The 15,901-nt window shown below is 38.4% G+C and overlaps 1 protein-coding gene across 2 annotated transcripts in view; it reads right to left on the minus strand.

Annotated features, from left to right (window-relative positions):
* Window positions 1-4,810: 4,810 nt before the first annotated feature.
* Window positions 4,811-15,901, minus strand: part of UNC5D (unc-5 netrin receptor D) — a 261,428-nt gene continuing 250,337 nt past the window's right edge. For both annotated transcript variants that reach the window (XM_089537360.1, XM_089537359.1), the window contains one exon: window positions 4,811-12,421. In XM_089537360.1, the coding sequence (XP_089393486.1) occupies window positions 12,217-12,421 (205 nt within the window). In that variant the 3' untranslated portion in view covers window positions 4,811-12,216. The remainder of the gene's footprint in view (window positions 12,422-15,901) is intronic.

Below are 15,901 nucleotides of genomic sequence, written 5' to 3' on the forward strand. Positions count from 1 at the left end.
ATATTAATTTAATACTGAGGAATAGCCATCCCTTTACATTCCACATCTGTAGACTCAGAACCATTCTCTACCATCTCATCTATACCTGAATATGAACCATTGTCAGGTCTTCAGTTTTGGGTGATGCTTTATGCTTTTTGTTTGTGTTTTTATTACTATCACTTGTTGCTAATAGTGTGTTTAGTGAGTTGGAGGCTCCTCTGAATTCAGTGCTCTTAGTATGTGCCCAGTAAGGGCCCGATGCTTCCCACATGCTCCATAAATGAGAAGGTGGCACAAAGTAGACAAAATATTTTCATATTCAAAGGCCAATTGGAGTGATGGGAGAGATGACGTCTCATTATCAGCCACTCATTCAAACCCACACAGCCAAGCTTCCACAATTTAAGAGCAAATATAGCTGCTAATTTTTTACACCTTGCTTTTATTTTTTTGGGTAAAGATCAGCCCTATTAAATTATAAAATTAGAATTAGCAATCTGTTCTTGAACAGCTTTCTTGATTGAAGACATTTGCCTCATTAATCCTGAACAACCTGTGAGCACCATTAAAATCTAATAGAATAATGAGCAAGATTACAGGAAGTAATCTTTCTATACACAATGCAAAGTGCTGCAGGAAGGCTACTTGATATTCAGCCATAAAACATAGAATATGTATTATGGAGTATTCCTGTATAACAATCCCTATATAATGATGAAGATTTTAATATAAATAATCAATAGCATTTTCAACCAACAAAGACATATTTTCCAAAGGCACTGATAGTGGCACTTCCAGTATCAGGTACTGGGGAAAAGATCCTGTTTATGGGCATCGTGGAGGCATCTATCCAATGATATGAGAACAAGGTGCTAGACTAGGCTAGATTGTCACTACATAGTATACCACTCTTCTTAATTTCTCAGCAACAGAAACAACAATATCTCAACTACATGCTTTAGGGCAGCTTATATGTTATATGATTATAACCAGAGCATTTTCTGGCTTATTCTCAGAAGGCTACTCACTAGGTTTATCTGATCCAGCCTGTCAAGGGTGCATCCTTTTTACGCCCTTGAAATGGTGCCATAACCATGGTGGTGCGGCTATATGCCGCCAGAGGTACGCCATAATGCTGCACTCCATCTGGAGTGGCATGCGGCATCAGGGTGTCTTGGTAGGGTGGAGTTGGGCATGCGGCATCAGGATGCTGCGCCCTGACTCTGCCCCCAGGCCGGCTTTTCAGGCCGGTCTGTAAAGGCCCTAAATTTCTAAGCTGCTTTTTATTCCAATTTGGGGTGGGGGGGAGGGAGTGGGATATAAATAGAAAGAGGCATAAATTCCAATGCAGGAATTTACACTTGAAGCATTCCTGACAGATGGCACCCAACTCTAAAAACCTCCAATCAAGGAGAGCCCATCACCTTCTGAGGTGCTTCATTTCACTGTTGGTAAACTACAACTATCAGAAAGTTGTGAAGTTGAAGGCTTTAATGGGTGACATCCATAGTTTTTTTGTGGGTTTTTCGGGCTATGTGACCATGTTCTAGAAGAGTTTATTCCTAACGTTTCGCCAGCATCTGTGGCTGGCATTTTCTGAAGTCTTAGTCCAAGTCAAGTTTATTGCTTATGGCCAATGGCCTTTGCATAAAACAACAATACATACAAAATGCATACAAAGTTCAAACATATCATATTTATATTTAATGTGTCATCTTTGAGAAAATGCCATCCATCTTGAACTTCCTTCTCATGGAGTATTTTTTACTCTAACCTGGTATTTCCTTAAATTTATTAAAATTGGATTTCTTAACCATGTTTTCTAACCTCATGTATAAGGAAAATTAAGAGGTAATGCGTCAAGATCTCAGTCCTTCAAATTTCCTACTATGCTTGTTAGTCATTTAAGCTCCCCTTGTTCCTGGATGATGGGATATGTCATGCTGGTGGTGCTGGGAGAAAGGAACAGTTATCTATCCTGGGGATGGTTAAAGAACAGATGTGAAAGGGCAGGGATAGGCAAGACGAACTGGATATAGTGACTTTCTGGGAGCTTGATGTAGCACCAGAAGGGCTATGACTGAAGAAAAATAGGATAACCTACAAAATAAATAAGACCAACATTTGAGGTTAATTCCCATTTTAACCAAAAATCACCTCCTAAAAATCCTCCCCCATTGTGCTAGAGAAAATAAATATTAAAACTGTACATTTCCAAACTGATACAACACAGGTATAGCTAGCTTTCTATAACTTCATCATAAGCAAAAGATTGCATCTTTCTAATGCAGAATTTCTGGCAGCCTTTTCTAAGCAGCCTAATTTTAAAGTGACTATTCATTAAGCCACAATAGGCTTTGACACAATATTATATGTTCCTGCCATACACACATAATTAATCACGATTAATGCCACAATGACTCCTCAATAGCAGTTATGATTATGTCCCATTTATAATAAAGTGCCACCATTATGTTCTACAGTGTATGATAGTTGGGCTGATAACGAAAATGTATATAATAAAAAAGGCTGATGAATAGGTTACAATTTACAATTTCTCTTTCTTTTGCTTCATGTATAATGCAGTATATAATGAAGGCTTACTTAAGGCTGTTGCCACATTCATATATCCATTTGCAAATGTGATTTGTTTTTCTTTTTTTAAAGCTTCAGTTTAGTCATCTGAACTGTCTCTCTTGCTGGAATAGAAAGGATATGGGCCTTTTTGCTTGTTGGAGTGCTACATGCCACTTTTATCATCTTCAGATGCATATATGCAAGTCTAGTCCCAGACTCCAAGAAGGAGCTGGAATTGCTGGCCTAAATCCTATTGTTAATTCAGACTTGAGTAAACCTACTGAAACTATTGGAGTTTCCTGTACTTTGGCTCATCTTTCATAAAATCATAGAGTACAACAGGAAGTCAAAGGCCATCTAATCTAACCCTATGCTATGCAGGAATACATGGCTGAAGCACTCTTGAGTTGAGCATTCAAACTCTGTTTGAAGCATCTTGTCATGTTTGTAGAATTACTTCAGAACTCCAAGCTCCAGTAGCAAAACCAGAAAAGCTTTATTCAGAAACTAAAGATACCCCTAGCAAATGTATGTTGTTGGTACTAAAGTAATGGTAGCTACACCATATAATAATTGTCACACTCAGCAATTCACTCATTGAGCTGGCTTGCATCCCATTCACCCACAAAATAAAACATCCTGACAATTTCCATTTCCCTCCTTATACCCGTCACTCTCACGAGACCAACCTTGAAGCTCCCAGCATGATCTCCATACACACAACCAGTATCATTTTTAGCACAGCATATCTCATCATACATATTGGAAATCACCCGAGTACCTCTCTGAAGGGGGCGTTTCTCATCATGGCATAGTGCCATGATCATGACTGCACATCATAAGTGAATACTGATCAGTTATGGATCCATAACTCTCTGTTACAAATCCATGACTTCAGAATGCCAGCCACTGTGATTGACATCACACTCAGAATGTACATTGTACCAAATCCTACGACGAAAGGTTACAGGAACTGGAAATATTTAGCCTGAAGAAGAGAAGTCTTTTTCAAATAGACACAGAAAAGGGCAAAGACTCATTTTCTACTGCCCCCGGGGAACAAGAATTATATTACAGCTTCTACCTTGTATTCATTCCAATGAGAGGCTACAAAGGGGAAGGAATTCGGTGGAAGTAAGGATAATATACATTCAACTAAGAACTTAAGAAGTTGGATCAGATTAGAGAGCAACATTCTCCTATCATCATGTTTCATATTGTGACCAATCAGAGATTCTGGCAAGCCCACAAACAGGGCATTAGGGCAGATTATGTAATAGGCAGCAGATTCAGGACACACAAAAGAAGGTGATGCTTCACACAACATAACATTAATTTATTGAAATCTCTACCACAAAATGTGGAGCCAGTGAAGTGACCAATGCACATAGGGACTGATGTGCAATGGGACCAAAGCACATCAGTCCATTGGGCATCAATACAAAGTGCTGATGCACATTGGTAGAGCCTGGTGAGCATTGGAACACTCTTATCTGTGTCCTGTTACACATCTTCACAATTCACTAACAGGATTTCTTAGCACATCTGCTATGTAGCTAAGTAAAAACACTATGTAGTAGACCATGATAGAGGATAGCCAATGGTGGCATAGTGGTGTCGAGAACTGAGCTGCTTGCTAGGTGTAAAGCAGGTGTGTGCATGTCACCAATATGTCACCTTAGGTTTTGTTCATTTTTTTTTTTTTGCTACCACAACGTGAACTTACATTTGTAATGTAAAGCAATGTTTAGTCCATTCCATTCACAGCACAGCAAATTGTAACCCTCTGCTCACTAAAAGAGAGAGGAGCTTTAATGTATCAGCAACATATTAACAGGTGCAAAGGAAACTGTACTCCAAAAAACACAGCTAGAAGTGAACATAGGATAAAAGCTGCACACATGGGCTGGGCTGGTAGTATGAATGTGTCCTGTAGTAATGCAGAGACAAATAGGTGGAGCAACCATAGCAACAGATCCCATTGGTATAGGTCCACATTTTGTTACCATTTGGAAAGGGTTACAGATAATGCTTTAGAGTATTTTGGTTTTCTGGGATATTTACTATCTTTGTGCAGAGACTAATCATTTCTTGAAATAATTAGACAGAGCAAAACTGCTGTGACAGCTATGCAATAAAGACAATGCATCCACAGTTTGTTGAGCTGTATGCAGACTATATAAAAAGCACCACTGCAAATTCAGAAAACTGAGATGTGCGGTTCATGTCAAAATCAATGTTTCCTCTAAGATCTGTCAATAAAAGGATTTTTATTCATAAATAACTGATCTGCAGTAATTTTGTACATCTTCAAAGGCTTCTGCAGCCATACAATTTTATGCAAACTCTACATAAAACATCCAGATTCTGTTATTCCCTTTCTCCATATAAGATAGCATGTTTGGCATTACTATATGTGTGTATGCATATTTAAATACACACATACATATATGGATACATATACATAGATACATATAGGACGTATATACCTATTTATACAATATGTACATGTTCTGAAAAAGAAGCCACTGCCACTTTTCCAAACAATTGTTACTGTACAACATTCATAATTTACATTGATAATACAAGGCACAGAAAGTGTGGTATGAAGCCAAGGCCATATGCTTTTCTTATCTTAAAAGAGGCATCAAATTCCCGCTTGTTGGCTTTCTTAACATAAACCAGAAATGTTATGCCATCAAACTTTGCCAAAAATTGGTAAATTAATTTGGTTCAGTAACTAAATTATTTTGAATAATACTTTAAAAGGTAGCAAAAAGTAAAACATTCAGCAATATCCATTTGATTTGATCCAGTAGGCCCACAGAAATCATTAGGAATTTCGATTAGTAGGACTTACCTAAACTCCTCTAATTTCAGTTGGTCTATTCAGAATGTGATCAAATTGGAATCCAACCCATATTTAATGAATTGAAAATGAAATGAGGAAAATAAGATGTAAAAATTGTCAGCAAGGAAATTTCAATATGGGGTTTTCATTATTTTACCGCAGGTCTGTTTCTGTTTATTCCAGGGAGGGAGAGAGAAATTGGGCTCAAAATGTAGTTGTATGTATTTCTGACGCATTGCCATGTTAACAAAAGTAATTTCCAGCGCATGACTTGATTCTTGACACTGTTTTTACTTCCACTTCTAATTCATCTACATATACACCCACTACTAAAACACACTCAAAAGGGGACCAAAGGTAGGACCAATGAGAGCTGCTCATCCAAAAAGCAGAAAATTGCCAACGTCTGACTCTCACATATAACTTTATGTTGAATGAAGTGAACTGATGGAAAGCTAATAACAAAAGAATGGCGCCAAACAACTGGGCAACATCCTAGTCCATTTATTCTATGTGGTAATGTGCTGATGAAAAGGACAAGAGCGACTGGTAGAGGAATCATGTGTATGGTCAAAATAACAGGTGTATGAAAATCATGCATTCTGAATATTAACAACTCGATAACATTAGATCACCTTGTTTGGCTGCTTTGAAAAAATGTAGTCATACTTGATTGACTTATTTTGGCTTACAAAGTAGGGATGAAATGCAAGAATTTCACATGCATGTTCATGTTTTCCTGTGTCTGTTGTTTTCCTCTGGCAGCCAAATGTTTAGAAAGTCAATTTTTACTGCCCTATGGGATTGACACATATATCATATCTCACAAGGGATACGTCTCTACGTTTTAACAAGAGAATATTCAAGGATGAGGGATACAATTCTCTACTGAATTTCTTCTTAAAGGAAGCAATTAGTGATTTTAACCATTTTATTCCTGCTGCTGGAAAGTCTTCGAAAATTATGTTTGTAGTCTATTTGCAATTTGGGACATATTCTGCCCAAAAATTTCAAGTGGTTGCTTTGCACAGAAACATTATTTTTTTCTGATGTGAAGTCGAAGTCTTTCAGGGCTGGCATCCATAGTTTTTTGTGGGTTTTTCGGGTTATGTGGCCATGTTCTGGAAGAGTTTGTTCCTGACGTTTCACCAGCATCTATGGCTGGCATCTTCAGAGAGCTTTCTAAAGATGCCAACCACAGATGATGGCGAAACATCAGGCACAAACTCTTCTATGGACACATAGCCCGAAAATCCTACAAGAAACTATTATTATTTCTGCTCAGAAAATGTTGTTTTCTGTACAAAACAACATGTGAATTTGCACAGAATAAGTCCCAAACTGCAAAGAGTCTCATCAGTCCAGAATTCTTCACATCAGAGTTTCTCAACCCTCAAACAAACTTCTCTTTTGACTATTTTTCAATATTCTTTCTATTCATATTCTAAACTCAGCAAGAAACAATGACAAAATATAACACTTGAAGGGATGCCTTACAATGGAGAGTGGGATGTGATGAAAAATAAGGAAGTAAAATAATGGTATCAGAAGTCTATTGGCAATAGATGGATTGTCGAAAGACAGCTCTTTTTTTATTTTCTGTTACATCTGCCACCTAATGCATACTGTTTCTGTCCTGCACTTTGGTTTAGATGGCATTTTACTGATTGTTCTTCACACCAAGTGCATAAACTAAGTAGCTTCTAAGGAAAAAAACACACACAAGGCTAGATTAAGAAAGTATAAAGCCTCATTTCAAAATATTACACTGCTTCATAGGATTAAGTAGAGATGATTGTTCTAATTTCCTGAGCTAAAGTTTCACAAGTGATATTATGTCTAATTCTGCCAAGACCATAGGGCATAGGAAATGTCTCTCATTAGAATATATTAGCTCACACAAAGATTCCCTACAAAAGAGTTGCAACTCAAGTGGTCAAATATCACAAATTGAATTTTTAAAAGCAACTGCAGAAGTACTTTGCAAAGCACAACATGATTTTCCCTGTCCCGTCCCAATTACAAAAATAGTCACAAGAAACACAAAGTCTGGCAATATAATTCTAGTAGATGTCAGCAAAATACCCAGACCTTTTTCTTTAAAAGGAAAGAACAAAACACAAACAAGTTACCACATTATTCCCGTTCTTTTGAAATGTTCGCTGTGGTCCTGAAACTGATGCTGCGGCAATCCAAGAGGTCTGAAAAAGGAATGCTCACAAGGCCCTTTAGTGTGAACTTTGTGAAAAAAGACAAGTTTTCACAAAGATTAAGAGAAGAGCATGGTGGCTTGGATCCATATTGGCACAGAGAAGAATTCTACAGATTAATTAATTAATTAATCTAGAAGAAAATAATTGTAATGTTCAGACTGCAAATACTACAAAATTAAACAAAATGTGTGTGTGCGTCTGTGTGCACCTTTGCGGTGGGCTGGATAACATTTCAGTTTTGGCTTCATTTGCCTTACATCAATAGCATGAAAAGGCAGTTCAAAGATTAATCTGAGTTTAAATGTTCTGACATCCACAAAATTAATGCTATACATGGGTACAATAATGTTTCCATTGATTTATATTTTTAGAGAGAATTTATTCAAGGTACATACTACTCAAAGCTAGTCATGGTATTTTGGCACCCGAGGCAGAAAACGTTACCACTACTTCTCCCCAACTGATAGCAAGTGAAATAACTAACAACTGGATGTTCTATTGTCAGCACATCCATTTTGCCTGAATTATAAGACAGAGTCCAAAGATCTGTATTTAAGTGTATATCCCAGGAGAAACATATGGCAGTCTATGTATCCGTGGGGCCACCAATTTCTAATTCCAGCTCCAGCTTCCTCTTCACAAAGTGAATATGTTTTGTTCTGCCTTGGACACACAGTAACAGGCAGAAGTAGGTGATATCTCACTGGGCTTTTTTGAGGGCAGAGATGGGGGTTCAAGGAATATACCAAAAGCACACACAGAGCAAGCGAAAGAACATTCAACCATCCCTAATTCACAGAGGTCTCATGTCACCTGTACTTTGGCTCTCAATAAACGGGTCTGCAAATCCAGATTAAATTCTTTATTTTATTATCAGTTCATTCACAGCATCCTCTGAAGAATGTGATGAAAGAATGTTTTCCTCTTCTCACTTTTTAGTAAGAAGCAGCAGTAAGTTAATTCCAGGCATCAGTGGTTTGGGTAATAAGAGGTATGATGAAGCTAGGATAAGTCTGAAACTTGCTTTTTGAATACAAATTTCCTATTTAGGACCGTTACTCTTCACGGAGTTAAATTAAGTTGTTTACAGCTCTTGTTCAGTTAATCTACCAGTACATGCAGTAGATGCTCTTACTTCTTGATATAATGGTGCTGGAAGTGAATTTTGTCTGCTGTACGATGTAAATAGCGTAAGTGGTTGGGCTGGCAATATTTTCTCTTCTTTCTGATAACTGAGGCTCTGTCATAGAATTACTTCTCCGTGATGAGTCCACTCCACATTGGAGTTTTGACCCCAATGCATTTAAGTCAAAAGAAACACTCTGTGCATATCAGATCTTGAGCAAAATTGGTAGCTGAATTCTGCATGTAGGTTTTATCCAATATGTCTCCTTGAATATCAGGAAATGTTTTCCTCCATCATCATGACTTTCTAAAATAAGTTAATCACTAAGAAAAAGATCCAACACCAGAAACCTTTGCAGAATCCAAAGGAGGCTGACCTGGATATAGTGCAGGCTGTGCTTTTTGCAATGATAACATGGCACTGCTGGAAACAAGTGTCTCTTTTAACCTCTTAATCTCTGTTGTTTTTTAAATTAATTTGATTTCTAGTTATTAATTCATGGTTTCATGGTTTAAATCAGGGGTGAGCAAAGTGTGGCCATAAGATGCATACTGCCCCAATGGCTATTTCTATGGCTCTCAGACCTCCTACAGGTCACTGGTTTTCACATTATGTGTTCAAATGCACTCTAGGGCACTGTGGGAGTCATTCTGCCTCATTTTGGACCATTTTATGCCCAGAAAAGGCCTTTTAAAAATAACATAAAAGTGGAAATATTCTGAAAGTGGGGGGGAGGCCTCTTCTGGACCTTAAATTGCTTGGAGGACCCTAAAACTTGATGAAAATGTCCTCACAGCTCCTAGAAGGCATGTTGGAGGCCAAAACATTTCTCTTCTGTAGTGAGGTGTGTAGCCCCTTAGGGTGTCCTAAGCCCCCCACCATCCTCCCGCAGTTGCCCACCTCTGGTTTATATACTATTTTAGTCATGGTATTTTTATTCTGTGATTCTAGCTTTGTGTTAGTACTCTCTCCTGATACCCCTTTCCTCAACTTCTGCTGTGAACTGCTATGCTTAGAAAAGTAGATTAAAAACTGTGATTAGAAATGGGAATGGGGATAATGTTCAGATCTCATATTGACACTGACACTTTATTGTACAGTATCCTTCCATGATAGTAATACTATCCAGATTCCTCGGTGATTAAGTCCTGCTAAATTAATGCTGCAATTCTAATTTACAAATTTACTAGAGAGTGAATCTCATTGAACTGAATAAGACCTACCTCTGCGTTGACATGTATTGGACACCAGTGACATTGAGCTTAGAGTAAACAGGTTAGGGTTCATGTGTGTTAGTAACACTTGCCATTGCTTATTTATAACCACATTTATAAAGTGGGAATGGGGGAGTAAGCTCTCCCCAATTGCTTCAGCCACCTTGGGTGGGAAAGAAAGAGAAAGAATGGATTGCATCAAAACACCATATTGGCATACTGGGTTGCCCTCTGCCCAAAGAGTTAACCTCACCCAGAATGAAACATGTCTGACTATTAAATATGTTCATACATAACTTTTCCTTGAATATTTTCTTGATCCCACTCCCGCCCCAATCTGAAAGTCATTTCTGAACTCAATAAATTAGATTGTACTGCCACCAAAATGACACGAGCTGCAGTTTTGTCAGACTCCAGCATCGTAAAGTTTAATTTAAAGGTTTTGATGATGTTTTCAAAGTCTTATGTAGCTTAAAATCCTGTAAACAAAAAGGAAACAAGGCCTACTTGGTAGACTCCAATGCAGATTTCATTTCGCAGCATCATAAAGCTGGTGAGTGACTGTACTCCTGCAACACGGGTTTGTAAGAAACAAACAGATTAACACAACACTTGATAAAGACAGGAAAATCATGTTTATGCCTAAAAACAATGGCCACAATCCTGTTGGGGATTTATGTCTCTGTAAGTGGATTTATGTTTGCAGCGATTAGAATTGTGCAGTTGCATAACGTCTATATTCAATAGAGGGCTGCTGTTCCATTACTATGTAGCAGAGCCAGCACAGTGACCATTGTGCAATAGGACCAATGCACAAGGTATGAATGCGCATCAGGTACCAATGTAAATCAGGCACCAATGTGCATTGACCACTCTTTCTGGTGTCTCAGTGCATATCTTCAAAATTCTGTAATAGGGTTCCTTTGCACCTCTGCTACATACCTAGGTATATATAAAGTTACATAATATAAAAGACCATATAGGTTTCCAATGCACATGGTATTTCCATTAAGTCCAGTAACCTTAGTGCTTCCTCTGTAAATGGGCACTTAAAAGGTCCTAAGGACACTTACCCATAATTGAATCTCCTTTAAGAGAAGGAGCCCTGAATACTTGAGATGGCATCACAGTTCCCTCTCTTTTAAAGCCTCAAAACACTTAGCAGATGTGTCGTTCGAGAGCATTTTTATGTTCACAAAAGTGAGATATACAGTGGGAAAATCAAATGAACTGTCTATCTTTGTGATATTTGCTTTGTCAATTTAGATAGCAATCTGTGTTCAGAAAACCATTACAGAGCATCTTGAATATATGGATCTTTCAGCCTATAAGAACTAGGAAAAACATGTTTTTGTTCCCTTTCTAGGTTCGGTGCATTTTATGTGTGTTTTAACAGGAATGCTAATTTATCTAGATATTTTGCCAGCAATTACAATAATGTTAATATTGTGCCATGAAGTACTGGACTTGGTCTTCACAGCATGGGGGTTCATATACCTGTTCCATTCTCAGACAATGAGTGAAGAAAATGTAAGCCACCAACCATACCCAAAGAAAATGCTGCAAAGTGCCCCTTTTCTTTAAGGGGACACCTATAAGAAAAATCTTGACTTTTTTTTAATTGGAAATGACTTCTGAGTAATTTTGCCTGAGCTCCAGATTCTTCCAACTTGGACCATTAACCATCTTCCAGCAAATCATTACATTTTCCTCTTTTCTGCCCCTGCAGCAGTAGTGCCCTCTATAGAGCCACATCCTCAGCTTGAGTTACAGACTAATCCATAAATCATAGAACAACAGAGAAGAATGAAATGAACAGTCTAAGATGCAGAAATGTCTAAATTTTAGATAATTTCAGGCACCTTTGACTATTGACTCCTTTCCCTCTCCTAGATCCAATGGGATTTATTCCTAAACCTTTTGTGCCACCAGGATGTACCCAAGTATCCAATTCGATCTTCAGCATAGGGAGGTAATATTTTTCTCCTCTCACAGAGAGGCATAACGTTTCCCTTGTAGCTTAGCAGATTATTATCTTCCTCTGAACGGAAACTGCTTGGATGGCAAGAGGGAGTGAACCGCTGCATAAAATACAGGATGAGTTAAGTTTGTGTGTGTGTGTGTGTCTGTGTCTGTGTGCATGCATGTGAGCACGAAATCATAACATGGTTTGTAATTTCTTCCCTGCCAACAGGAATTTCATCAAGTACAAAGTTGAACTCAGGCCTCGGTTCTTCGAAAGGAAAGGGACAGCTAAAGTCCATTTTGTCTGCTGTAGCTGAAGTTGGACTCCTCAATCTGAGTTTCTGTGAGGTCCGAGTTTTTGGGTTGTGTCCTTCCTATTTCTTCCAAAGCACAGGCTAAAGAGTCTAAGTCACCATCATGCTGATGCCTGGCTTCCCATAAGTCCAAAATGACAGCAGATGGGCTGCGCTGAGTAGCAAAGTAAGACAAATTCCTAAAGAAGGAGAGAGACAAAAGCAAAGAAATTAGGGCAAGGGAATTTCAACTGTAAGTACCATGTTATGGACTTACAAGCATCTGGTTGTTTTGGATAAAACTTCAATCTGATCCAGCAGAGGAGCTCTTAAGTTCTCTTGTATAAAAATTTGCCCCCCTACAAGGATTTGTAGTGTTTTGGCTTCAAAATGAGACTTTATTTTAGTTGTCTTTCTTCAGTAGCCACTTTTGATTCTGCTTAAAATGTTATCTGCGTGATTTATGGAAATGTTCAGGACATTTATTTGCAAGGGACCTGGTGGAACAAACTGTTTTTTAAATGAACATTATTCTCAGACGCCATCATTAAGAGATTGTGCATCTTGACAAATTGACTTGTTTTACTTCCTGTGGGCATAATAATCCAAGTAAGGCTAATGAACCAGCTTGCCTATGCATAGTTATATTTATATGCAGCCCTAAATTACATAATGCATGCATATAGGATTTTTTAGAGTTAACTCTTTGCAGTATCTTGAAAAAGAACTATTCAAATGTTTTTTTTCAGATTCTAGCCATAGTGCCTCATGGATTCTGGAAGTGGTAGTTCAGATAGTAAAATTTCCAAGATGTGTCATACTAGCTATGTATACATTTTGTCCCAGGACTGAGATTTCAAACAGGGCATCATCTCAACACCATACATTTCAATGGAGGCAGACTACATGTTCCGCTGCTAGTCATCATCCCTGAATAGTGAGCTATTATAGATGGACATGTATGTATGAATGAATGACATACCTGCTTTGATTACATTCTGCTGGCCCTCATTAGTCCAGATCTTTGGGGTGCTTTGATATTTGTTGGTTTCATCCAGAGCACATAGCTACCCAACATGAATTATTAAGTCCAGACAGTTTTATTTTGGTTTTTGAATGTGCTTTATTCTTACACTATATTATTAAGATATTATGTCTCTTGGTAAATTGACCTGTGCTATTTCTTAGCCAGCGTTCTTGAGCTGGCACTAGCAGGCATATGTAGAATCATATTTTCATGCATCATACTTCAAGATCTTGGGAAAGTAAAACCACTAACTTATCCGGCTTGATAAATATTGTGAAGCTGTATTTATCAGAAATCTCAACCATAAAAGGTACATCTTCTGCTAGCCTATGGAAGCAAATAACCATAGCTTGGATCAGACAATACCTTGATCTCAAGCCATCCCCCCCCCCCCCTTCATGGTGGGAAGTAAGGGTATCCCTTCTATTCCTGCATACCCAGCATGTCAATTGTGCCTTGATTGGACATGCAAACATGAACAGAAACATCTTGAAAGAAGAGGTATGGACATTTCAACATGTGTAGAGCCAGAAAAGAACAGAAAATGTTTCTGTAAAATCTAGGAACTGTGGATATGAGGGCACTGAGTTTATGCACATATGCCTCCAAGGAAAGTATGAACATCTAAGACTATCAGACATAGGAGAGGTGTTGTTTGTTGATGGGTGAAGGGACATCCTTTCTTTCTTTCATGCACAGGGAAGTGCAAAGGTAGCATCTTATTCCACCCTGTTTTTCATTATGTGGTTTGTTTGAAGTGGTAATTCATAGATGCATATCCCATTTGAAGGTCTTTTCTTCAAGCAAGCAACAGTTCAGAGCAGAAGCAAATTAATTAACATGAACATTCATTCCATTGTTTCTTTTAACAGGTAAAGATACATTCTCCCTCAGTTGCAGTACAGGAGCCTAGATGATAAAGGTACTTTATAAGCTTTACAGGAAAAACAAAATTGTTTCTGAAAGTTGTCTGAGCTGTTACCACACAATCTTCATCAAAACATCATATCTTCACTTTCTGACAGTGGGGTTGAGGCAATCAATCAATAAATATTGCTCAAAAGGGTTAGATCTACTCCTCTACCATGGCATTCTACCAGAGCAACTTTTCATTTCTAAAATAAGAATGATAGTTTTTGCTTTCAGAATAGGTCAATGGAGTATGTGAGAAGCATCAAAGTTACTACACTGGATGATGCTTATCTTTATGATGCCACTGAGTTGGTTCATTAGGTTGAACCATATAACATCACCACTCCAACCTACTGAAAGCCTCTGCACCCCAATGCCCAGATGGCCATTAATGGTTTTGTAGGAAATGGACAGGGATGGCAGAATGTCTTATATCACCCCCATAACCAGATGCAAAATAATTCCAGAAGTGATCAGCCCCCTGATATCATCATTTAATATCTGGCTATCTGGGCATAGCCATATGTTTCTGCAATCCACAGCATGGAATGCTGCATAGGGGGCTTCAGAGGCTTTATGTAAGCAGGGGTTTATGGGCTGCAGAGGAAGGATGCGCTCCACCAAAAAAGAGATATCTGCACATATAATGGAAGGGATACCAGCCTAACTGATTTATTTCAGCATGAGTTTTCATGGATTTCAAACTGCTTCTTCAGATGCTCTAATAGAGTCGTAAAATAAAGTATTCTGTCATGGTACTTGCAGTTGAGTTTACCGGCAAAAATATTCATCATGCTCTCTGTGTCTATATTTGTTTTGACTATTAAAAATGTCTAACCCTGCACAATAGGAAGAAAAATCCTTGCATGGTGATGAAAATGTTTAAAATTTAGATCTCATATATCGTTTGCAGCTTAATAACCTCTGCCTCAGTCACTAAGGAAGGATACATGTGAGCAACTGACCAAAACAAAAATCTTGTTTCTCACAGAAAAAAGGGGGAAAGATGAACTAATGTTCTGGGCAATGCTCAGTGGGACAACAGTTTGCAATACATGTAAATATAAAGTTTGGTAAAAAATAAAAAGCAGAAGCAAGGACCCCTGTGGAGACCTATCACAACTCTTAGGTATAGGAGAGACACCATCCTTTGCAATTATTTGTATTGCTCCTTACTGTAGCAAGATAGTTCTCAACCTTTGGCCTCCCCAAATCTATTGCCATTGACCATGCTGTCTAAATCTTGTGGGAGCAGTATTCCAAAATATCTAGAGGGCCAAAGGCTGAGAAACACCACTCTAGCATGACTATTGGCTTCAAGCAAACAAAAATGGAAAGCAAGACCTCCTTGCCTTTCTGTCATGAAGATCTTGGATGTACTATCAGAAGAAAGAAAGGCTGTTGCCCTACTAGTCAGTTGCAATGCCCTAAATTAGACTTTGGACATCAGAACTGTTTTGTACTCTCTTTTGTGACTGAGGTGTTATTATCATGACTGCAAATGATCATGAAAGCCTGTCAGCTACCCTGAGCGATAGAGATATGCTCTGCTTGTGAGAGGAGCATTGCAGGAAGATGCGACCATCTCCCTCCCAGCAGTGAGTGATGCTACAAAGAAGCAGAATCATGCACCCCTGTGGAGATCTGTCACACGTTTTCATCACATTGCTTGCTGGTAGGAGAAGGGTGGTCAGATCATCCTGCAGCACCTTGCACAGCAGCTTCACAGACTTCCATTGCT

Source organism: Sceloporus occidentalis, unplaced genomic scaffold (genome assembly GCF_023333645.1).
Source record: "Sceloporus occidentalis isolate IW3139 unplaced genomic scaffold, rSceOcc1.0.p SCAF_9, whole genome shotgun sequence".
Taxonomy (NCBI): Eukaryota; Metazoa; Chordata; class Lepidosauria; order Squamata; family Phrynosomatidae; genus Sceloporus; species Sceloporus occidentalis.